This window comes from Plutella xylostella, chromosome 15, assembly GCF_932276165.1.
Source record: "Plutella xylostella chromosome 15, ilPluXylo3.1, whole genome shotgun sequence".
Classification (NCBI taxonomy): domain Eukaryota; kingdom Metazoa; phylum Arthropoda; class Insecta; order Lepidoptera; family Plutellidae; genus Plutella; species Plutella xylostella.
The window spans coordinates 8,389,876-8,414,820 of NC_063995.1; the positions used below are offsets into that span (position 1 = coordinate 8,389,876).

A 24,945-nucleotide genomic window follows, 5' to 3' on the forward strand; every position below is an offset into this window, starting at 1 on the left:
CGTCTAGTGTGGGATTTTCCTTTGGGGCCACTTCTATTGGTAGAGAATATTAGATATTTTATATGCTGAGAAAGTATATTCGATATGTAAATATCTAATAAATCAGTAGTTTAGGTAGGTAACTAAGTACTTATCTGATTTGTCAAAAGACGGAAAATCTGTTGAAGATTTCAGATTAGGTACTGCTGCAGATACTTAAAGGACCGTATAAAATGTTAGTAGTAGTAGTAATTATAGTAGCAGTAATAAGCTGTACTTAATAATTATAGGTCAGTTACAGGTACTTAATTAATAGTTTTTTTAAAATAAATGTTACAGCTTAGAGGTAAGTATCCTCAAAGTATATAGGTAATTCTGGTATCATCACCATCACCAAAAACAGCCGGATGCGGATATCCAATTATAGATATTTAGGTGATAATTCAGCGTCGTAGATGCAATCAACAGGAAGTTGAATAGATAGATTTTATTTAATCGCGTGATTCGCGCGGATGCTGATTACATTTTAAACAAAACACCTCTGCTGCTTGCTGCTAGCCGGGTAGACGCATAGATAGCGGGCTTCCGGAGATAAAGTGATATTTCCCAAATCTCAGCTGATAAGTGGCTGATTGCGATTGCAGAGTATCGCTACAAGTGCCTGATGCGGACCTACGTATGTCGGTAGAGCACTCGGGTACTTTACCTTTCAGATCTGTAAATACGATAGGGAACGATGCGATATGAGACCCAGAACTTAGCAAAATTGACCCTTTACATCCACCATTTTACAATATAATCGCCCTTGATGTAGACAACAAACCTATGAAGAAACGCGCAGTACCTAAATATAATTTTCATCGTGCAAAATTCGATCTTATTAACAGGGACCTAAATTTAATAGATTGGCATGGGTTACTTGGCCAGGCATCAGCTGAAGACGCTTTAGATATATTTTATGATAAAATTTATGGTATAATAAAAACTCATACCCCCCTGAGCAAATCCAAGTCATCTCGGTTTCCTGTATGGTTTTCTCCTGCATTAATACACATATTTAATGATAAAAACAAAGCATGGATTAAGTGGAAGACATACGGAAATCTCTGTGACTACCAAGCCTTCTCATTATATCGTAAACGATTTAAGTCTGAGTGCGACAAATGTTTCACTACCTATATTGAATCGGTGGAAAGTAGTATCTCAACAAATGTCAAACATTTCTGGACTTATATAGCTAATCGTCGAAATAAGTCAGGTATACCTTCCACAATGAAATATGACGGCCATTCCTCAAGTGATCCTAATACTGTCTGTAATATGTTTTCAGATTATTTTCACTCTGTATACGAACCCTCGACAATTGATATAAATAAATGGTCTTTGCCTCCTTGCAGTAATAATAACAATGTACTGATACATAATTTGCACTTTACCGAACATCGCGTTCTACTAGAGCTCAAGCGACTAGACCTTGTTAAAGGGGCCGGACCAGATGGATTACCTCCTATTTTCTTAACTCGTGTCGCGGACAAAATATGTACACCGTTAAGTATTATCTTTAACAAATGCATAACGGAAGGAGTGTTTCCAACTGTGTGGAAGTTAGCTAATATAACACCTGTCCATAAAGGTGGTCATAAAAATGAAGTAGGTCAATACCGACCTATATCCATAATGTCCACCTTGTCGAAATTATTCGAACGACTGGTTCACGATGTAATATACCCTATCCTCCACAATGCACTAATTCAAGAGCAACACGGATTTGTCAGAAAGCGCTCCACGACAACAAATCTTATTTTATTTGCTAATTACTTATTTGAACATATGGATAACAGGATACAGGTGGACGCTGTTTATACAGATTTCCGCAAGGCTTTCGACAAGGTGGACCACAGACTTCTATTGGATAAAATCGCATACAATGGCATACGCGGAGACTTGCTTCGTTGGTTTGCGTCTTACATAACCAATAGACGTCAGAGAGTATTAATAAATGGTTTTCAGTCAAATACAATTGTAGTTACTTCAGGCGTCCCTCAGGGATCTATTCTAGGCCCCCTCTTGTTTATTCTTTTTATCAACGACATTAAACAATGCTTTCTGAACTCAAAATTTTTAATGTACGCAGATGATCTTAAGGCTTTCAAACCCATTTACAACATAAACGACAGTTATTTATTTCAGGAAGACTTAAATCGTCTGAGCGTCTACTGCGATCAAAATAAACTTAAACTTAACTTAGACAAATGCAATTTTATAACTTTCTCAAAAAAAGTAACAAATATAAATTTTACCTACTCTCTTTGCGGCGCGCCTCTGGAGAGAGTTGATTCGCTCAGAGACCTGGGTATACTATTTGATCGAAAACTACATTTAGATTTACACATTGAAAAGATTGTTAATAAAGCTTATCAATTGTACGGGTTCATAATGCGTGCTTCTCACGACTTCCATCAACCCTCTACTTATCTTCATCTATATAAAAGCCTAATTAGACCTCAACTGGAATACGCCGTGTGTGTTTGGAATCCGCTGTATATTAAATATAGGGAGATTATTGAAAGAGTGCAGAGAAAGTTTTTGCGTGCTATGCATTTTAGGTGCCACCGTGGTACTTTATCTTACAGTAGGCTTCTTGTAAAATATAAAATGCAAACTTTGGAAGACAGACGTACCCTACTAGAGGCTATGACACTGTATGGTATATGCCACAATAAGTACGACTGTATGGACTTAACTAATAAACTCTGCTATGTAATACCACGAACAGTTCTCCGTCGGGAGGTTCGCGCCTACCAACTATTCTCTACTTCACATAGTAAAACTAATGCAGGTAAGCGCGCACCTCTTTGTCGCATGGTAAATAATTACAACAATTTTTTTATAAATATTGACATATTTCACCAGTCCATATCTTCATTTAAAAGAAATGTTATCGATACATTATCATAGTCTCAGGTTTCTTTGAATATTAAGTATATCTATATTAAGTATAGTAACTATTGTTTTTTTTTTTTTTTTGTCATCGCTAATTTAATTGATTTAATTTTATATAACCTCTCAACTTGACACCTCTTTATTTTATAATTCTGTGGATGACGCTGTGGGCTGTACATTTATATTTCTTTTTTACTTATGTTATTTATAAGATTTTCAATGTATGGCTGTTTGTCTTCCCTAATAAATAAAAATAAAAATAAAAATAAAAAGATATGATTTAACGATAATGTATAATATTATCTAAACTTTATGGAAAATAAGGAAATCATCATTACAATTAGGTAGGTAGGTACTTAGTTCGTTATTAATATACTTATATTATTTTTTGTGCTCAAATTTCTTGTTCTTGGATGGTAAGTACCTAAGTAGTTATCAAAAAAGTGATAATGTGGTTATTATTGTAATTTATTGCTATGTATTATTCATGATTAGGCTTCTGTCTGACAAACAGAGGAATGCCATTACCGAGCGCCATAGAAAACATTTATAAACACAATCGGTTAAGTTAGGCACCTAGGACCAGCTGCAGTTAGATTAGTTGTTAGTAAGTACATATATAGTAAACCGAACTCTGGTCATTATCTTAAAAACTTTTGATGAAAGGATCAGTAAAGACCAATCAGATCAAGTCAATCGCTGACGGCCCAAGGTACAGTGGTTGCGTCATTCATGGAATCTCTTTTCCACCCCCTGGAACGTTAATTATTAATTTTTAAATACCATCCTGCATAGACAATGATTGCGACGGCGACTGCTGCGGCGGCGGCGGCGCTGCGTCGCGTGGGGTGCTCGCGCCTTTCACTGTTTCACAACGCGACCCACTTAGTTGCACCGCCGCCGCCGCCGCGGACTGCGCTAGACAATCTACCTCACTACACCTATCTCAGCTATTGCATTGCAATTTATGTTAAGCAATTTTCGGCATACAATACAATACTTAGGTAGGTATAAGTGTGTACTTTTACAAATGATGTCCTTGATACATTAGACAATTTTTGCAACACGAGTCTACACACTCACTATCACAACAATATCAAATTGAAATAAAAATATCAATGTAGATAAGCACCTGTATTGCTAAATTTTAATTAATTTCATGTAAGAATTTACACCGGAAGGCGTAGTGGTAGGTAGGTACCTACCTAAGTGACTGCCTGCTGTGCCGAAGGTCGAAGAAATGTCTACCCTCAGCCAGGGTAGACATTTCTTTATAAACAGGTGTAAAAAGTACCTATGTGTTGTGTGATATCACTATATTATTATGGCAATAACCCCTGTCTTGGAAGAGGCCTATGACCTGCAGTGGACTATTACGGGCATGCAGTGAGACAACCTTCCTGCTAGGAGAGAACCTTCTTTACGATCTTTGGAACAAATGAAATTAAATTCTATCTATCGGAGAATGGAGTGCATAACGTTTGGGTGGTGTAGTGGGTAACGGTGCCGGAGTTGCCCCCGCTCCCGGGTTCAATTCCCGCTGGCGACAGTATTTAATTTTGTTCTAAGGATTAACACTTGCTAGCTATGACAGTGGCACCTTCTGGCAGGGGTTCCCCAACTGCCCGGGATTTCGTCTTCCTGACGAAAGAAACTTATACATATGATATTATTAGAAGATTCGTTCCCAATAAGGATGCCAAATTGATAAATTTTAATAAATATCAAGATTAGGAAGGTAAGATTTATCTTATATTAGAGTATTCTTATATTGTTTGACGGAGTCCTTCGCTTTTATGCAATACCTACTATGTTAGCTAAAAATAAAATTTACGGAATATTTAGGTTTTATCTGACAATGAGTCACTTTTAAATTATTTATGAAGTATGTGATGAAGTAGGTACTTGGGTAGATAGATAAATTAAATTCATTTTAATGTTATATATAAAATATTTATTTAATAACTAATTAATTTTATTATATTTTAATAAACATCTGTAAAGGTCTGTCGGACAGGAGTTTGAAAAACATTGCACATTATAAAATAACATCCGAATACTTATGAAGAAAATAACCATACAAATACCTAATTGGAATAAAATTTTAAAATTACTGAATGTGCGGTAAAATAAATAATGTTATTATCACAAAACATATATAGGTAAGTACTTACTATGTTTATGTACTTATTAAGCATATGAAAATAAATTTGACTAGCAAAACTTGTGATGTGTGATAAAAACAAATATTTGATTATAGTTACAAATAATTTTCAAATAAAGTTTAGTTTATAGTTTATGAAGATATAGTAATATTTTAAAAAAAGTAGTTACAATGTAGAACATACTTAAAAATGGAAAAAAAACTTTATCCTATATCTTTATGTGTCTACTTTTATATACATTTTAACTGCACGACTACCGATTTACTTCATGTAACAATTATTAAAGTACCTCCTACTTTTTTTTACAAATAATGTTATGCTCAAGAGAGAGTAACTATAAACATTTATTTCATACTTATTAATTGAAAAATCTAAAATGATGTGAATAGGTACATGGAATGTTTATACGGAGCGGAGCGATTGGAGCATTTTGCTGATCAATGTATGTTTTTTTGCATAAAATTAAATAGGAATGTTCACATTTTAAAATGCAAAAAGATATCTTTATTTAATCCCTATTCATTATTTATAGATACAGAAAACTTGGTAAGTCGGTACGTATAACACTCGCCGATACAGAAACAGTATGGAAATGGTAGCAGGACTTGTGCTGTCCCATACTGTTTGTATATTTGTCAATACTTATTTATGAGACATCCATTTTCATACTGTTTCAATATCGGTGTGGAATGTATGTTGGAATTTATGGTTGACATACCGACCGAGTGCCGACTGAAGAAGCTGACCTTACGTAAGCATAACATTTTCTTACATTTGTGATATTTGTTTGTGTTATAGCTAATATTCTAGAAACTAGAAATCTCTATAGGTACAGATTATTATTAGACACTTTCGAAACCTACCAATAAGTTTATGCTACGGAACATACATCTACAAAATATTTAAGGACTTGATATCATATTATTTATAATTAATAATACATATATGTATTTCTTGTGCTATAAAACTATCATAATTTTTCGCAGTTTTTTGAAACTTTAATATCAGCCAATATTTAGCAGTTGTTTTGACGTAACAGTGTTACCCTGATTGAATATACTAGGTATGATGTATAGCTTCCTCGCTTACATAGGGTAAGCGTTTAACAAAAGTATGTTATTAGATTTGCATAACAATTACAATGATCTCTGCATGAAGTACATATCCGTATTTACAACATCACTGTCGTGATTTTGTATTAAATAATAATAAATGTAACTCCTACAAATTGAATTTACAATACAGTCCATACACTTGTACTTCTCCGACAATATCCTCATGAGACTTACAGTCGTTAGTCACACGCTAACGGGAGTGAGATCGAGCGCGCAGCGTCCACGGTGAGGCAGGGAGCATGGGATCATTCCACGGTGACGGACTTGGCGAGGTTGCGCGGGCAGTCCACGTTGCAGCCGCGCAGCACGGCGATGTGGTAGGCCAGCAGCTGCATGGGGATGACGGTGAGCACGCCCTGCAGGCAGTCCACGGTGCGCGGCACGTGCAGGCAGCGCGAGGCCAGCGCCGCCGTCTCGCGGTCGCCCTCCTCGCACACCACGATGGGCCGGCCCTGGCGCGCCGTCACCTGCTGCAGCGCGTTCATGCACTTGCTGTACACCGGGTCGCGCATCACGATCATCATCACCGGCATGGAGTCGTCGATGAGCGCCAGCGGGCCGTGCTTCAGCTCGCCCGCCATGATGCCCTCGCTGTGCATGTACGTGAGCTCCTTCACCTTGAGCGCGCCCTCGAGGCACGTGGCGAAGTTGTAGCCGCGGCCCATGATGAGCAGCGAGCGCTGGCGGTACAGGTCCTCGGCCAGCGCCTTCACCTCGCCGTCCAGCGCCAGCACCTGCCGGATCTTGGGCTCCAGCTCGTGCAGCCCCTCGATGATATCGCGGCGCCGCTTCTGCAGCGAGATGCGGTCCTCGCTCACCACGAGCGCGAACATGACGAGCGACAGGAACTGCGACGTGTAGGCCTTGGTGGAGGCGACGCCGATCTCGGGCCCGGCGTTGATGTGCACGCCGCAGTGCGACTCGCGGCAGATGGAGCTGCCCACGGTGTTGGTGACGCCGATGATGAGCGCGCCGTGGCGCTTGCAGTAGCGCAGCGCCATGAGCGTGTCGGCCGTCTCGCCGGACTGCGAGATGAAGAAGCACACGTCGTCGCGGAACACGGGCGTGTTGCGGTCCAGGAAGTCGGAGGCCAGCTCCACCATGACGGGCAGCTCCGTGAGCTCCTCCAGCAGCTGGCGCGTGGCCACCGCGCTGTGGTAGCTCGTGCCGCACCCGATCAGCATCAGCCGTCTGCACCGCTTGATCTCTGGAATGTAGTCCTTGATGCCTCCCAGGGTCACTGTTCCATTGGCAAAGTTCAGACGACCTCTCATGGTGTTGATTACGGACTCAGGCTGCTCAAAGATTTCCTTCTGCATGAAGTAGTCATAGTTGCCCTTCATGATCTGCTGCAGCTCCAGCTTGAGAGTTTGAATTTCACGCTGGTGAGGGTCAGTGCCCGTGGTGCCCGACAGACGGTGGATACTGAGCACACCATCCTTGACATGTGCAACATCATCATCTTCAAAGTACAGTACCCTGTTGGTGTGTTCAATGACAGCTGAAGCATCAGAGGCAAAGAAGTACTCAACATCTCTCTCCTCCTCTGGTTCAAAGTGTGCATGGCTGTTCACACGGGGCACAGAGGGCACGACACCACGGGTTGCCTTGTTGTTGGTGTACATGATGGGCACATGGTCGCTGGACAGGCGGCGGCGAGTCTTGATGGCCACCAGCAGGGGGCTACCACGCCTGGTTGCCACACACTCATTAGGGAAATGACGAGATTTGAAGCACAGAGCAAAAGCACCTTCCAATTGCTGAATTACCTGCTCCACCAGCTCCTGGAAGCTGTAGTCCTTGTGCTGGCTGTAGATGTGGTGCACCAACTTGGCAATGGCCTCAGTGTCAGTGGCAGATTCGAATACATAGCCCTTGTTCTCCAGGAAGGTCTTGACGGTCTTGTAGTTGGTGATGATGCCGTTGTGGATGACGACGAAGGCGTTGTCGTCGCCGGAGCGCTGCGGGTGCGAGTTGACGGCGCTGGGCTCGCCGTGCGTGGCCCAGCGCGTGTGCGCGATGCCGCAGTGCGAGGACACGCTCTCGTCCACGCTGAGCTCCACGCTACGCTCCTGCAGCATCTCCTCCAGCGCCGCCACCTTGCCCTGGCGCTTCAGCACCGCGATGTCCTTCTGGTCCGCCGAGTCCACGGCGACGCCGGCCGAGTCATACCCGCGGTATTCCTGCCGCTTTAATCCGTTAATTAGCAACTCCAATATCTCACGCCGCGTCTTAGGCGTGAGGTGGTTAATGTATGCAAAAATTCCGCACATCTTCAGCGGAGAGGAACGTAACGTGAAACCGAGCAACCGAAACCGCAGCCCGCGACTGACTGAGTAAACAACAGAACTCACGCGCGACGTTGAAGGCGTCTCGCACAACTCCTACCACTTATGAATTACTTTCACTTAAGGCAAAGCCCACGTCATCGTGTTTCGTTATCGTACCTACCAATACAGTATCGTAAATATCAGTGGAAAACTGGATTTTAATCATTTCATGAACAACACGACACACAACAACAAATGTCAGTTCTGTCAGCTGACAGCTGTCAAAACAAACATCAGCTAGTGATGCGAATAGATGTAAGTTGCAACGGTGATATTTTTTGTTTATCAACCAAAAATAAGCGTTATAATGAAGTTATAAACCGTTATTAATTTGAATGCTGCGTCCACCTGTATTCACGCTAAATATAAGGGTTTTTTAATTAAAAAAATGCCGGAGGCTTCATATCGCGTCGAAGATGAAGCTTCATCTACTTCTTTAGTAACTGAAGTCTCGGATTCGATTCTCGGGTATTCAGAGGCAATATATCGGGAAACCTGCACACAGGATTGAATTTTATCAGTGAACATCACGAAGGTAGATGAATGAACCTGAATGGGACTTAGGAAATCTTGTCGTTAACGGTGGTGGTGGAATGAGGTGGCGTCGATAGGTTTGTTCACGTTTGGTAATGTAGGTGTAGGTAAAGGTACAGTCGAACTATAAAGTCCTGACAATAAAGAGTGCGATTTTGCTAAAACTTTTTATGATTGTCAGTTATTTACAAGGCGGGCGAGATAACTATTGACATTTGTCTTTAGAACTGAGTGCAAAAAAAATTATATCGATATTACAAAAAATATCCTCTTTGCTATCAGTATTTTTATAACTAAGCTCGGCTACAAAAATAATGAACCTCGCCATACTGCGCAGTTTTAACCCTTAATCAAATATAGGGAAATTATTTCCCACTTAGTCTGATTCGAAAAAAATATTTTTATTTTTTTACTGGTAGCTCTGATCAATAACAACATTAGAAACAAAATAATCTTGATTAAGTTTTAAATTTGATTAATGACAACACTTTAAAAAAAACTGCAAGTTGTCATCGTACGTCAATGTCAAAATCACGTTTTCAATTTTTCTTTGTCAAAAACGGGTTCTCGTGACATAATTTCAAAATTTTTGGAGAAAAAAATCTGCTAAGCTTCGACCATTTACAACCCTAGACGGACTCATCCCATACATCGCCTACATTGTAAACAGGCCAATATTTTATTACTTTTGTGCGTGACTGTACTGTCATTCCCTCCTGTCATGTCATTGAGTACATGAAAAAATGTGGCAACGTAAGAAAATTCTACTAAGTTGGTAGAAAATTCATAATAATGTGGTGATATTTTTTAGGGAAATTTAAATTAGTTAAAATCGTTTACATTATGATTTATCCGACTCACCCGAATGGGTTACCATCGCTGGTAATAAAAATAATGCCTGGAATGTGGAATTTAAATAATTGATTTATTTATTAGGTTCACATATACATATAATAATTGTAGTTTTACAATGTGTCCCACAAAACTGTTTATATAGAATAGAATAGAATAGAATACTACTTTATTGACTTAAAAATAATTTACACAAATAACAATTTACAATATAACGCAATAGGCGGCCTTATTGCTAAAAGCGATCTCTTCCAGGCAACCTTTGGGTGGAGGAGAGACTTAAAGAATATACAGTTTGTCTGTGGGATCGGAGTCTCTTTATACAAAACAAATTACTTAAGTAGGTATTTTTGTACATAATTGGTAGTATCACAACAAATAATAACTTTTATTCTGAGATTAACTTATATCAAGGTAGGTTAAATACAGGGTGTCCCAAAAGTCAACGTCATCCCTTAAAGGGCTGATAGGTCAGCTCATGAGAGGCCAGAATATCATAATATGACCTTAGTAAAAACTCTATAATTTTCGAGATATTGACACTTTTATAAATTTGCTGAAAATCGACACCTTGGATCAGTTTTTTGCGTGCCGCCGTACAAAAATCCATATTGTTAGAATTTGTTTGGTGTCGCATCACCCTGTATAGCCCTGCTATTGATCGCAGTCAAAAAAAATATCGAGTAATGCTGTATGTTTAAAAAAAACACGGTTTTCAAAGTCATAAAAGGTAATCGTATTTTTTATAAACAAATTTGACTCTACATACTGTAAAAAAAATATACCACGCAAACCTGGCACCTTATTTAAAAAGATTGCTCATTTAATGCAGTTTCCAAAATGGTATGAAACGTTGCTATTGTTTCAATTAACAAAAAAATTATTGCTATTTTAGTACAAAACGACCTCGATGTAAAATTGTTTGAAGGAAATTTATCTGACTGAATTTATTAAGGGTAAGTCATGTTGGAAAGAGTAAAAGTAAAATAGGTGGTGGGGTCAGCCGTGGAAACATAGATGACGCAAAAATAGCTAAGAAAAAACTTACCACACTCTTATAAAACGTATTTTCCGTTTTTAACACCTTATTAAAAAAAAAAACATTTATTGACTTTTATTTTTATTTCTTAAAATTATAACACCACATTATTATATTAAGTACATAATCAGCAAAAAATAATACTCATTAATGGTCATAATCATAATTTTGAGAGTTTGGTTTTATTTAATAATAACTTTAAAATAAATAACAAGTAATTAGAGGTAATGTTAATGACAAACTGATCTGTCCCTTTTTTGGATACTGTGGGTGTACAATGTACATGTGTAAGCGTTTTACTTGTACAATATCACACATTAGCACTACTCAGGTATGTACGTTACCATGCGCTACATTTATGGGGAATGTGGAGTTGCTATAGTCCACTTTTTTCGAGAAAGATACTCAAAATGCGTTATTTTATTAACTGTGACAACGTTGACTCTTTTCTTACTCCCGGCCACACCACCTATTTTACTTTTACTCATTCCAACATGACTTACCCTTAATAAATTCAGTCAGATAAATTTCCTTCAAACAATTTTACATCGAGGTCGTTTTGTACTAAAATAGCAATAATTTTTTTGTTAATTGAAACAATAGCAACGTTTCATACCATTTTGGAAACTGCATTAAATGAGCAATCTTTTTAAATAAGGTGCCAGGTTTGCGTGGTATATTTTTTTTACAGTATGTAGAGTCAAATTTGTTTATAAAAAATACGATTACCTTTTATGACTTTGAAAACCGTGTTTTTTTTAAACATACAGCATTACTCGATATTTTTTTTGACTGCGATCAATAGCAGGGCTATACAGGGTGATGCGACACCAAACAAATTCTAACAATATGGATTTTTGTACGGCGGCACGCAAAAAACTGATCCAAGGTGTCGATTTTCAGCAAATTTATAAAAGTGTCAATATCTCGAAAATTATAGAGTTTTTACTAAGGTCATATTATGATATTCTGGCCTCTTATGAGCTGACCTATCAGCCCTTTAAGGGATGACGTTGACTTTTGGGACACCCTGTATAATATATTTTTATAAATTTAGTTTTAAATTTAGATAATATAGGCTCTTGTCGTATATCCTGAGGTAAACTATTAAGGAGGTAAGGTAGGTATTCTTTTTTTCAGAGTTCTTTCACCATAATAATTATTGACTTTAGGTACTTCAAGTTTACCTCCAGATATAGACCTAGTGCCGTGCTTATGTGTAATGGGATGAAGGTAATTATTAAGGGTTTTATGATTATGAATTGCTAAGAGATATTTACATTTTACAGTGATTGTCAGAATTTTGCATATTTTAAACAGTTCTTTATACTTTACTATCTTTAGAATCTGATTTGGTTTTTGTATTAACTAGTAGCTTTAAAAATCGAGTCTGCAATATTTCTAGTTTATATATATAAAATATTGTAGGTATACAGGTGTTGCAAAAGGGTTTACATTGTTGCATTATTATTTCTTTAGAATTCATTGACCAATTTGACACGACCTCTCGAATGTCTAGGATAAGAATAATGCCTGGGAATCTTACTTTGCTCCCACTTACACTCCCTTTTTCAGTCTTCGGAGTCCTGTCTGATTTTTTGTGTAATATAGATCTTTGTGGTGGAAATGATCAGAACAAATTACTGTGGATTTTGCTGGTTTCCAGTAGTCCTCTCCACGGCTTTTTCTAATTATTTCTACCCATTTGCTTCGTATAATGGGATCATTCGGTATCCTGATAATACATGTATATTCGAATTTAAGATGTAAGTGATAAAATTACCTATTGTACCTATAATAAAAATTATGATTGCTTTAGTTGTGTAAAAGTTTACGTTTTGTCGAATACAATTTCGCCTCAGCGGAAACTATCACGAATATTTTAACAGATGATCTAGGTTCTTATACAGTTGACAAAAGAATACCGAAACTTTTTCGTTTTCGTAAATCGCAAAACCAACAACCATAGAAACGCAGAAAAAAAATGATTTTAATAAATGCGTAGGATTTGCAAATTCCATCTGTTTATGTCATAATGTTGTTGTTCTGAGAGTTTGCCTTTTGGTGTGCTTTTTTGTGTTTTGGCACGTGTGTCTATGTTGTTGATGGTTTGTCGGAGAAAAACAAGCAATTTTTTGGTCTTTTAAATTGGAAAATAAATAAACTATTATGAACATTCACGTACAATAGTTTTACTATTCGAGTTAGTTCATAATATTTCATCATTTCATCAACAACATAGACACACGTGCCAAAACACAAAAAAGCACACAAAAAGGCAAACTCTCAGAACAACAACATTATGACATAAACACCATCCATTATTAATGAATTCAAGGTAGGTATGTGCCTAATTTCAATTTTGAGAATCCAATCACGAAACAATTTATGGTAGGTACACTTGTCATGTCGACCGGGTGTCGATAGGACATTCAAGCGGTTAATATAAATTATACTCACTTTTTGGTATATTTATTTTCAAGAAAAAACTGGCAACACCGAAGAAAATTATATCAATATTTACTTTATTAAATTATTTATAGTAATACATTACTTACAGATGGTAGGTGACCTTGTGTGTCGTTTTTAGTCGACCTTTGTAATTTCTGCACACGTTTAAAGCACATACACGCATTTTAAAAGGACAAAATCAAAATTAATACCAACTGTCAAATATGTGTAGCACCGGCTATGACTCAATAGACACTGCTAGAGCGAAATTTGTACCGGGGCAGTAGTGCCCCAGTTTATGTATGGCAGCAATTGCTACTTCTAGGGGGAATCTAGGGTTGTATATAATCAAAGCTGCTAAGTACCTTACCACAATATTATTGTAAACTAAACTTGTTATATAAATGGATTTTATGGTGATTGGCACGGTAAAACTGGTGTTTCTTGCTTTTTCGTAGGTTTAAATAAGTGGGAAATATTTTCCCACTGTTTGTCCCTGCAGTAAAAATATACTAAATTTATCTATACATAAATTATATAATGTTACTTTATTGAACGAAATAATATGTATTGTTTTTGGTAAGTATAAGCGTAAACCGCTTATACTTACCAAAAACAATACATGATTTGATTCTTCTTATTTATTTGCAGCATTTTGAAAAAATGGACAAAAAGAAACGTAAAATATCGCTTACTACGAAGAATTTAGAAGAGACTGTCGAAAACATAGCTGATATTGATTTGTCACGCACAGATTCGGAAGACGACTCATGATATGTCAACAGTATTAATTCTCCTTCCGATAGTTACTCAATCAACTTGAGGACTGCATATTTCCTTATTAAAATATTGTTCTTAATACTTTTGTATCATTTTATAGTTTTTTTTCTAACACAAAAAATAATTTATAAAAAAACAAGCAAAGTAGCGGCAACTAGCTTGTATAGAAACTGTAGTAAATATTGATCAAAATTTGTGATCTGTACCGGTTAGTGGGAAATAGTTTCCCACTTGATATTATTTTGCTTTGCAATTACGAATAGTGGGAAATTATTTCCCATCGCAAAACCCCCCTTTCCCCCCACTAAAAAAAATTAAAAACATTTTTTTCGTAATCTACGGACCCAACTTACCTAAAAACCATACATGGTTTACCTTTTTCTCAAAAAAAAACTTCCATTTGATTAAGGGTTAATGAACTAATTTTATAAAAAAAATTGTTGCGAGAACGTAAACATAATAATATATTATAATAATAAATAATATATTATACATGTAGCGCCCCGATATTTGAAATTATTCTGGTTATCTAAAAACATACTTACTTACCTGACTTTTGTTATATTGTAATAAAATGTATGAATATTTGTTTATACAGAGGGTGTTGCAAAAGGGGTGTTATACTAAGCCGAAACCAGCATGTGCAGCATGTTATGTCTAAGCCCGAATCTGAAATTGGAATTTCAAAATTCGCGAAATAAAAAATCACTCTCCATAATAAAAAGTCACTTGACCCACTAAGTTTCTATGGAAAATTAATTTAAAAAAATTACGAATTTTAAAGTTCTGATTTCAGTTTTGGGCTTAGATATAACATGCTGCACATGATGGTTTCGGCTTAGTATACCCTTTTTGCAACACCCTGTATTAGTATTCAAGTTGATACCTACTTGTTAAAGTAGTAACAAAAAGTATGCGATAAAAAATATTTATTGTTAGGTAATTGTCTGATAATTCTTATGCTAACGCTACAAAAGGACGAGAGCGGGGCCACGCGCGGGGAAAAGGGAGAGGGGTAGATTTTTGGGCCAGGTGTCTAGAAAGTTTGCGCGGGTTGTACTTACATTTATAAAATACTGAGTGATAATGGCATTTTAACGAATTTGGTCTTTAATAAAAATAATAGAAGGATTAAATACGGTATTTAACAATTAGGTACTTAGGATCCACTTCCGTTTTCAGGATAGTTTTACTGTAGGGAGCTACTTTTATTTTTACGTGTTTGTTACCTTACCCAATCTAACTGAAATTTCTACAGGTATCTAATTGTGTATACGTAAATAATAAGACATTGGGATATACGTACCAGTAGCTTCTTTATTGGTTTGTCAACAGGATTAAGGGTCTTACAAAATTATTGAAAAGTTAGTTAAATCGAGTCACAAGTAGGTAATTTCATTATACAATATTCTGAAGACATGTCAGTAAGAGCTTTCTAAAACATCTTGAAATATCAGTAAGTATGTAATAAAACGCAGTTTAGTAATCAAACTGCTTCCAATGCTAGGATTGGCCAAAAATTGAATGTTTAAACCTTTACACAAGCTCATTTTAAAACCTAAAATTTGATAATGTCTTACTTAGGAACAAAATCACTCCGCAATCACATGTAAGTTATAAACTTTTTGATATAAAAACGTTTTCAACGCCTTAAGTCACATTTTTCATCTTGCTAATTTAGATAACAGACGATTGATTCTTAACCAATCCTCCGATTTTCCTACACTTTGATGTTTTCATTATTAATGCATTGAAGAAGATTCAAAGGAACTACATATTTTAATCACACTTAAATTATAGCGTTACCTAAAAATTCTAATCATAAAATAACCAAATTGTGAAGTATATGTAGGTAGGTAAAACAAGTTTAAATTTCAGTCACAAATTAGATACTAGCGTCATTGTTTTTGGAATACCATCATGAATCAATAATACTGTAAATTTTAAATGGCAACATTTTAAATTCACTAACATAGACCAATGAAGAAGACGACAAAGAATCAGTCACGAACGCAAGGAAGAATACAATTAAATTAATAATTAAACATAACTTGTACTTAAAAATAACAGTCATTGATCTTAATAAAGTGACATGGTTTAAAAATTCAACTGCCTCTCCATTATTTTTCCTCCTGAACTCCTTGCGATGGAAAAATAAAACATAACGAGCTTTCAAGTATGGAAACTCAAACGTGGCGAGTAACTTACGACTAAAATAATCACAAAGACATAAACTTAACACGTAATCGTAACTAAAAGCAACTAATTGTAATAGCGTGGTATAAATGCGTGGGACACCGTCACCAGTGAAGAAGCTCCGATCTCGGGGGGACACTAAGGGGGTGGGCGCGGGGCGCGGGGCGGCGCGGGGTGGGCTTGCGCGCGCGCAGCCGGCTGGCGACTGCGATATTACATTCAATGTGCCCCATAGTTATTTCTTCTTTTGGGCCTTCTCGGCGGCTTTGGTGACTTTACCCGTTGTCACCTCCTTGAAGTTCACGCTCTGTAACAGAAACGGTCGAAAGTCAGCATCATAGTTTATGCTGACTATATGCCAAATCAGTGGCAGAGAGCCGCGCCACCACAGGAATCTCTGGCGGCTCTGAACTCATATAAATTACAAATAATATGATAGGCACTCAGGTTACCTACTACTTCCCGATTTTGCCGTAAGGCTTCAGTGGTGGCGCGGACTCTAGTGACATAGATCAGTGTCTGTAGAGAGGCAGCCAGTGGTGGTTGTAATAGAACATAGAGGCCTACTTCCAGCCAAGACTGTCGCCTCAAGCCGCTTGCCATACCTTGATGACGCCGACGGCGACGGTCTGGCGCATGTCGCGCACGGCGAAGCGGCCGAGCGGCGGGAACTCCGAGAACGACTCCACGCACAGCGGCTTGGTGGGCACGAGGCACACGATGGCCGCGTCGCCGCTCTTTATCGCCTTCGGGTTCTCCTCGGTGGTCTTGCCTGAAGGGGAATAGTGGGTCAGATAAAGTCATGCTGAAAAACTGACAGCAGCCCTTCAAATACAGTTTCGGAGAGTAGTTAGGATTTTTTTCTCCTTAAGTACCTAGGTATATGTGGAAAGTTTTTAAATAGGTCTAGGTACATGGTTGTGATTCCCGTAGGGGTAGTTGATCTGGGATGTTCTCCTTGACCATGCAGTGCCACCGAGATAACGGTTGGCAGAATTGACCATGGAAAACTGAAAAGTCAGAGCTCGTGGCATCTTTTTATCTATGTAGATAAACGTCAGTAAGTATCAATCACGATTTGCGTTATTTAACGATATACTGCAACAACACGAAAAGTATGATGAAACGTGCATTTTACAAGTTTATCTTCGTTGTTAAAGTATGCCGTGGCATGGACACGACAGAGTAATATTCGTACCAGTTCTGCGGTCGCACTTCTCCTTGATCTCGGCGAACTTGCAAGCGATGTGCGCCGTGTGGCAGTCCAGCACCGGCGTGTAGCCGTTGCTGATCTGTCCCGGGTGGTTCAGCACGATCACCTGGACAGGACAGAGACAGACATGGCTACTTAGTTATGTTTAGGTTGCATAAGCATTATTTTTCTTCTTTTCCGTAAACCCGCGGGCACAGTGATTGGATATTGGATTACATAGTTATATTTGTGGCAGTCGCTGAATCCCCAGAATGCAGGTCGTATAAGATATTCAATCTTGACATGGAAAAATATTCATCAGACCTAATGTTTAGACAAACACTATTTAAATATCTAATTTATTGCTGGAATACTTATCAGGAATCCGGTTTATTAATTAGGTGACTAAAATAGAGTTATTTATAAACAACAAGCAACCTTTTTTATAATATTGTGGTTAAATTCACAAGTGAGTTTTAACGAGGCTTTTAACAATGTTGATTCTTGTATGAAAAGATTTCGCAAGGCGTCTATTTAGAATTTCAACCATCATTATGGCCAAGTCTGAAAGACATACGAAGGCATTTGCCTAACTACATACACACCGACCTAAACGGGCAACTTATAACTAGGGTTTTTCTCTCAATCAGGTGACAGAGACATTGTAAGTATATCAATAATTAGTGCTTTACCTGTGCGGTGAAGTCGGCGGCGCCGCGCGGCGGGGCGTTCTTGGAGTCGCCCGCCACGTAGCCGCGCCGCAGCTCCTTCACAGACACGTTCTGCAATACAACAATACAAACTCAGCCCCATTCCATTTCAATTTGTTATAAAAAGCTCCTGCATGCAAGGTCCCTGATCCTGAAAATGTATGTATGTAGAAATGCAGCCTATGTGTGTGTTTACTTCGCAAGCATCGCTGTGTTACAATGTCCATAATCCATAACATTCGATGGCCTAACCGGAGAGGCCGTTTGTACTTCTTCGGAGACGCTATGTCCAGGAGTGGATGAGTATTGACTGATGATTATGAATAATGTGCAGTCTGCCACGTAGATATCTGACTCCTCCCATTTTAATGTCGGGATGGGTCAGATATCCACGAGGGAGACTATATACCTATCTAACCCTAGAGTGATAGTCACCTTAACGTTGAAGCCGACGTTGTCTCCGGGCACGGCCTCCTGCAGCGCCTCGTGGTGCATCTCCACGGACTTCACCTCCGTGGTGATGGCCGCCGGGGCAAAAACCACCACCATGCCTGTAAGGAGACCGCTTGTTAACATTGTGTGCCAGAAATTATACGTACACCTATAGTGGTAGCGAGATAAATATGAGATTTAGGTATTGTTCTGAAACTAAATAAGTTAAATATAAATAAATAATAAGAGTAATAAGTAAGTAATAGCACTAAATAAGTTTAAGAAAAGCAAGAAGGCGTACTTATTACCACCGTTGGTGTCAGAAATTACAACTATCTCTAACTGATTATAACTGTGTGACTAATTAAAAACAACTTGAAACTTCTGACTATTAAACTTTGTTTGGTGTTAGCGCTTGTTTCTGTTGTAAAGTCAGCGTTGTCGGACTTTACACAGTTATGTAAGGCAACCGATACCGGACCAAACAACGATAAATCTGACATAACTGGTATGGATCTCACATACTTAGGACAGATAAGCGATGCTGTTTAGGATTGCTGATTGTTCGGTGGTGGTAACCCCACAGTAGATACACTCACCGGGCTTCAGTATGCCGGTCTCGACGCGGCCGACGGGCACGGTGCCGATGCCGCCGATCTTGTACACGTCCTGCAGCGGCAGCCGCAGCGGCTTCTCCGTGGGACGGGACGGCGGCTGGATCGCATCCAGAGCCTGCAAGACCGATCATCAGGTTAGTGCCACTACGTTAAAATCTCCATAAATAACATAAACTCTATTAAAACCAAATTACTGGGTCATCTTCCAGTTATAACAGGTCCACGTCGCTATATTATTATGTTGTATATCTATACCATCAATGTTCAAATTACAAAATGAAAAGCTGTAACACATTACAAGTACTTTACCTCAATGAGGCACTTCCCCTCGACCTTGCCCTCCTTGCGCTCGATGGTCCACCCCTTGAACCACGGCATCTTGTCGGACGGCTCCAGCATGTTGTCCCCGTGCCAGCCCGAGATCGGCACGAACGCCACCGACGCCGGGTTGTACCCTGGTGGAGACAGTCGTTAGAGTCACGCTAGCGTTGAATGCGAATCGCCAAATTATGAGGCTGAGGTAGATGGTCGGTAAGCAAATAAAGTTAGGTAGGTACTAGGTACTTATGTACAATGACTTGTAAATGTATTATAATAATCTGCTGTAATAATAGACCTAAGTCCTAGCTGAAAATGTTCAAATTGAGAATGATCTCAATTACGCACGCAAGCTACGTTTAGTTTCGAAGACATGGTGGCCATGTGAGTCCACCTATAGATCGTAGTCAGTAAGCGAAAGTATTGAAATCGATGTTGACAAAAACAGATCCTCTTTACTTTAGAAGTAAGTACCTACCTATATTAGTTTGATATAGGTAACTATGATATACTTTCAAACCTAATAAATGTAAGCCCACTCATATTACGTAATTAACTGAGGATACTACAGAGTCCTGCCAGAACTGGACATTAATAAAAGCAGGACCGCAAAAATCAATACAGCGCTAGGCAAAGAGCAATGAATAGATAGGTAAGTAGGCATCTAGTTAAACATTGAAAGCAACCAGACAGTCTGTTAATTTGCCAAAAGGCCAACCCCTAAATGAGTTTGGTTGGGCACATCAAAGGGTTTGTTTTCAATACGTGATGCGACAGACACAGACGGATGTTTGCGTCCATATATCAGGTGCAGTAAAGTTAATTTGCTTTGCTGTGGCCGGGCCGCCGCCTGCAGGGTGGGTGGGGGCGAGATGCGTCGATACAGCTCTGCCCGGGCTCGCTACAGCGTACACACTACAGTGTGGGATGGCATGGCACGTAAACAAACAAGGCGTCATGTCTGTCGTGTTAACACATTGTACTGTGTTCGTGTGGTTCGTGACGGCAGCGACACATTGAATAGAATGAGCTTATTTACTGTGTGTTGTTACAGGTACTGTTTCGGGGGTTTGTGAGGCACGTTGATCAATCTGTAGCCTATGTGTACCCACCCTGATACATTGAATACAGTACAAAGTCGATGGAATTAGTTACGTGACTGCCGATCGTCCGGTTGTCTACAACTCTTTAATTTGTCTATTTTTTTAAAGTCTTACTTTGGTTTTTAAGCTTCCGTATGTTAATTATAGTAACTATGATTTCATGGAGAGAAAGTTTATCTTCGTAATCGTTATTGTTTGATGCGCAGTTAAGCTATAAAACATTTTATTTTATATTTTACGATTGACGTGATTATGTAATAAAAGTTGTAGTTATAAGAACGTAGAAGGTAATGTTCTTAGGTAGAGATATGTAAGTAGTTAATAAGTACTTAGTGATAGTCGAAAATAATAAAAAAGTACCTACCTATACACGTAAACCTACTCTTCGATTCTTAATAACTCCACTCTTCGAATGCAAACTGACGCCGCTTGTTAACCACAACGAATAACGCAAAACTATACCGTGATAGAGTCAATAACTGTATGGTATGCGCTAATGCAATGGTGTACTTATGACTGAATTACATAGAAACTTAAAATAACAGCTCATCCTATAAACAAGTCAAACATAAAAACAGCGTCACTCACCAATCTTCTTGATGTACGACGACACCTCCTTCTTGATCTCTTCATACCGCGCCTCGTGGTAGGGCGGCTCGGTGGAGTCCATCTTGTTGACGCCCACGATGAGCTGCTTGACGCCCAGCGTGAAGGCGAGCAGGGCGTGCTCGCGCGTCTGCCCGTTCTTGCTGATGCCCGCCTCGAACTCGCCCGTGCCCGCCGCCACGATCAGCACCGCGCAGTCCGCCTGCGGAGAGTGGAGCTTTAGGGTGCTTGTCCACCAGAGCAGAGAAGGCTAAAGAAGCGGCCAGCATAAAAAAATCGACCAGTGAAATTGAATAAAAACTCAGCTCATGCAATTTTATTAGACGATTGTTGCCTCGCACACCGCTTCGGTAGCCTTCTTCGCTCTGGTTACATAGCACGGGGCGCATTTAAGACGTGACAAGAGTATTGCATCGCGCTCACTCACATCGCGTAGCCTCAAGAGCGAGCGCGACGGAGAACTTTTGTCACGTCTTAAATGCGCCCCGTACTAGCCCTTCTGGTGGACAGATCCTTAGGGACTTGGCCGATTGCCAGAAATGCGCGCCGCTGAAGAATAAGTGAACGGTTTTGGAGTGGAGTACTTAAATGGAGTTTAAAAGTCTATAAGTAGTTACAACTGTCGGTGCATTTGAAAGAGTTACCTACACTGATTGACAGATAAGAAGATAGTGTCTAGAACTGACCTGAGAGGTTCCGGTGATCATGTTCTTGATGAAGTCCCTGTGTCCGGGGGCGTCAATGATGGTCACATAGTATTTGGCCGTCTCGAACTTCCACAGAGCGATGTCAATGGTGATACCGCGCTCACGCTCCGCTTTCAACTTGTCCAACACCTTTGGAGACAAACGAGAGTGTCATTTTTGAGACACATTACCTAACTATATGGGTAGTTATAACTAGAGATAAATATTTCATGAGACGTAACTTGAAGGTGTAACCTATAGCGCAAAAGAAACTTACCCAGGCATACTTGAAGGACCCCTTGCCCATTTCCTGGGCCTCCTTCTCAAACTTCTCGATGGTACGTTTGTCGATGCCGCCGCATTTGTAGATGAGGTGTCCGGTGGTGGTGGACTTGCCGGAGTCCACGTGGCCGATCACCACGATGTTGATATGAGTCTTCTCCTTACCCATCTCGATGAACCTTGGATTACGACTTGATTAACTTGCTTCCTGTATAGGACAAAAAATGTTTTATTAATCAATGAAACAAAGGTTTACTTGTGTGTTTCCAATATTTCACCGGAGAAGTCTCTACATTTTTTTTAATTACCTTCCTAGGCACCTACCTAAACAGATTTTTTAACTAGATTTGATTTAACTAAGTTACCTAATAAAAAAATTGCAAGTGAGCTTATAATCAATCAATGAGAGCTCATTCACACGAAGACGAATCGTGATTTTTCACGAATCGTGTTTTTTCACGATTCGTTATTTTTTTTGACGGGAGCAATGCTTTTTATATACCTATGTTCACACGCTTCACGAATCGTGAAAAAAGACGTTGACGGATACGTCGGTCACTACGGTCATTAGAATTTATACCGAATCGTCAAACACGTATCCCGTGTGAATGCGCCCTGACTGGTTCAGGAACACCGCACAGTATCGAGAATTCCCTGTAATTACAGACGCCCAGCCCGTTCTGAGAAGAGGCTTTGACAGATTTCGCACCTGCGCGGGGGAAACGCCGGGACATCAATAGAGCCAGGCTTCATCCCAAAAATAGACAACTTGTTCACGTAATATGCCGCTAGCGTACACTACACTGATATTCACAAATTTGAGGGTCATAGTTAGGTCCACTGAACATTCATAAAGTGAAAACGAGCAAGATATTTCAGGATCATTGTCATAAATTAGGTGGGATTGTAAGCATATTAGTAGGTTTATTATATTTAATTAGGTTTGTTAAGATCACTACAATTACAAAAACATATCATAAATCTTTGAAATCTTACTGAAAGCTGACACGTAGGGCGCGATTATTGATTTTAGTTTTCAGGAAAAGTTGTTGCACTAAGTCGAACTGCACGTCTAGCTATCCTATTGCAGAAAGGGAGTGTAGGTTCGTAGATATCGCCATTGTCACACACCACGTGGGGATTTAACTCTAAATTTAGTAGTAATGTGCTGTATGCACTAAAGTAGGTACTAAGATGTTTCTGCTAGGGAGAGTGCATTTATATTTAGAAGTGCAAATAATGTGGCATCCTCATGGCATGTGTGCCGGCGACGCACATGGCGTTTTCGCAGTCGCCTCCATCTTGTGCAATCTTGACTGCACTTCGATCAACATGCAATATTCATGGAAATAAACAATGCTGCGGCCTGCGACTGCATAATAGCAATCATATTACTGAGGAACTGACTAGGTAGACTTATGCATGTGCGGACTTATGGATGCCTAACGATCGGATTGAAAATTCGAGATAATTCACCGGGAAAACTTTAATTTTGCTCATAAGAACCTACATAAATTTGAAATGCATGTAGGTAACATATCAGCCGTATTGTAAAATCAGCATCAGCATGGCATTGTCGAAGATGTCGCGATGTGGAACGTCAAGCACGTTTGCAAAAATCAAGTTCCTGTCGTCATAAACATAACATAAGGATTTTTATACGTGAATGTGTGAAATTATAATTGATTAGATTAGATTTCAATATTGAGGCATTAAGTAAATAACAAAATTGCGTAATTTACAAATGAGCGACCGGCAAATGTTACGGTGTTCTTTTCCTACCAAACATAATTAAAGTGCAAGTTTTTTGATGCGGTCTCAATTTATACAGTAGTAATCGTAAACGGGAAATGCAAAAGGCGTCATGAAACCAACTAATTACCAAAATTAACATCATAAATGGGGAAAATACAAGAAAACTTACCTTTCGCGGACGCAGCAGTCGCAGATTTTCCGAGGAATTTTCAAGCATGCGCAGTTGTCTCTGCCCGGGAAAAGCAATCAATAAAACATCCAACACTACTTTTATTCAGAATATCTCATAACTTCATATGAAAATATAGAATAATATAACTTTTTAATCCTAATAATATTTATTTTTAATAGGAGATACCATTTGGTTGCTTAAAAGTTTAGTATAAATAAAATATTCATGTTAGAAAAACCGGATGACGTTTTCGTCTACACCGGAAATAACTTTATTTTTAAAATGACTTTTGGTTAAGAGAAGAGAGAGACCAACATGCCGGTATTTCTTAACAATTTTATCATTATTACGAGTATTTACCTACTCGAACCCGTCGAATATCGAGAGCTTATATGTTCCTTGATTGAGAGATTGATCTGGTGGACTGTTATCTGTTGTCAAAATTATTGCAGGTGATAACTTAAGGCTCGTTGACACAGTGCGAGCTGCTGCCTGGCCAGTAGACAGCTACTCGGTTTGTGTACTCGTGCGCCAGTAGCTCGGCTCGCCTTTGCTGTCTACACGACACCCAGTCCCATGCCGAGTCGAGTCGCGGCGTAGTACACAAAAAACACGGGTTCCACTGACAACTGTCCAGCTGGCACTGGCGAGCTACTGGCGTCCAAACGATGCGAGCGACGGCCGAGCC

At 39.2% G+C, this 24,945-nt stretch overlaps 2 protein-coding genes and 1 long non-coding RNA gene across 3 annotated transcripts; 1 reads left to right on the top strand and 2 right to left on the bottom strand.

Annotated features, from left to right (window-relative positions):
- Nucleotides 1-4,853: 4,853 nt before the first annotated feature.
- LOC105398114 (glutamine--fructose-6-phosphate aminotransferase [isomerizing] 1) lies at nucleotides 4,854-8,706 on the bottom strand. The gene has a single exon (XM_011570168.3). It carries the CDS (start codon nucleotides 8,473-8,475, stop codon nucleotides 6,448-6,450), a length of 2,028 nt encoding a protein of 675 aa, XP_011568470.1. The 5' UTR covers nucleotides 8,476-8,706; the 3' UTR covers nucleotides 4,854-6,447.
- A 5,053-nt stretch (nucleotides 8,707-13,759) lies between these two features.
- Nucleotides 13,760-14,267, top strand: LOC125489619. Its single transcript, XR_007267096.1, has 2 exons — nucleotides 13,760-13,836; nucleotides 14,060-14,267. It is a non-coding gene; the product is annotated as an uncharacterized LOC125489619 (long non-coding RNA).
- Nucleotides 14,268-15,485: 1,218 nt separating this feature from the next.
- Nucleotides 15,486-24,395, bottom strand: LOC105389059 (elongation factor 1-alpha 2). The gene is made up of 11 exons (XM_011560122.3): nucleotides 24,255-24,395; nucleotides 22,326-22,538; nucleotides 22,049-22,198; nucleotides 21,345-21,564; nucleotides 19,645-19,790; nucleotides 19,318-19,450; nucleotides 18,722-18,837; nucleotides 18,269-18,358; nucleotides 17,583-17,703; nucleotides 16,990-17,156; nucleotides 15,486-16,691 (listed from the first exon to the last, which is right to left on the bottom strand). Exons 2-11 carry the CDS (start codon nucleotides 22,497-22,499, stop codon nucleotides 16,620-16,622), a joined length of 1,389 nt encoding a protein of 462 aa, XP_011558424.2. The 5' UTR covers nucleotides 22,500-22,538; nucleotides 24,255-24,395; the 3' UTR covers nucleotides 15,486-16,619.
- Nucleotides 24,396-24,945: the final 550 nt, after the last annotated feature.

What these genes read in the sequence shown, in the direction of transcription:
- LOC105398114 (XM_011570168.3), bottom strand. Translation starts at nt 8,475, where the DNA reads ATGTGCGGAATTTTTGCATACATTAACCACCTCACGCCTAAGACGCGG.
- LOC105389059 (XM_011560122.3), bottom strand. Translation starts at nt 22,499, where the DNA reads ATGGGTAAGGAGAAGACTCATATCAACATCGTGGTGATCGGCCACGTG. An exon ending in AGGGGAAGTGCCTCATTGAG is followed by an intron (nt 19,451 to 19,644) that starts GTAAAGTACTTG and finishes TCGGTCTTGCAG; the next exon opens with GCTCTGGATGCGATCCAGCC. An exon ending in CCGCCGACTTCACCGCACAG is followed by an intron (nt 17,704 to 18,268) that starts GTAAAGCACTAA and finishes TGTCCTGTCCAG; the next exon opens with GTGATCGTGCTGAACCACCC.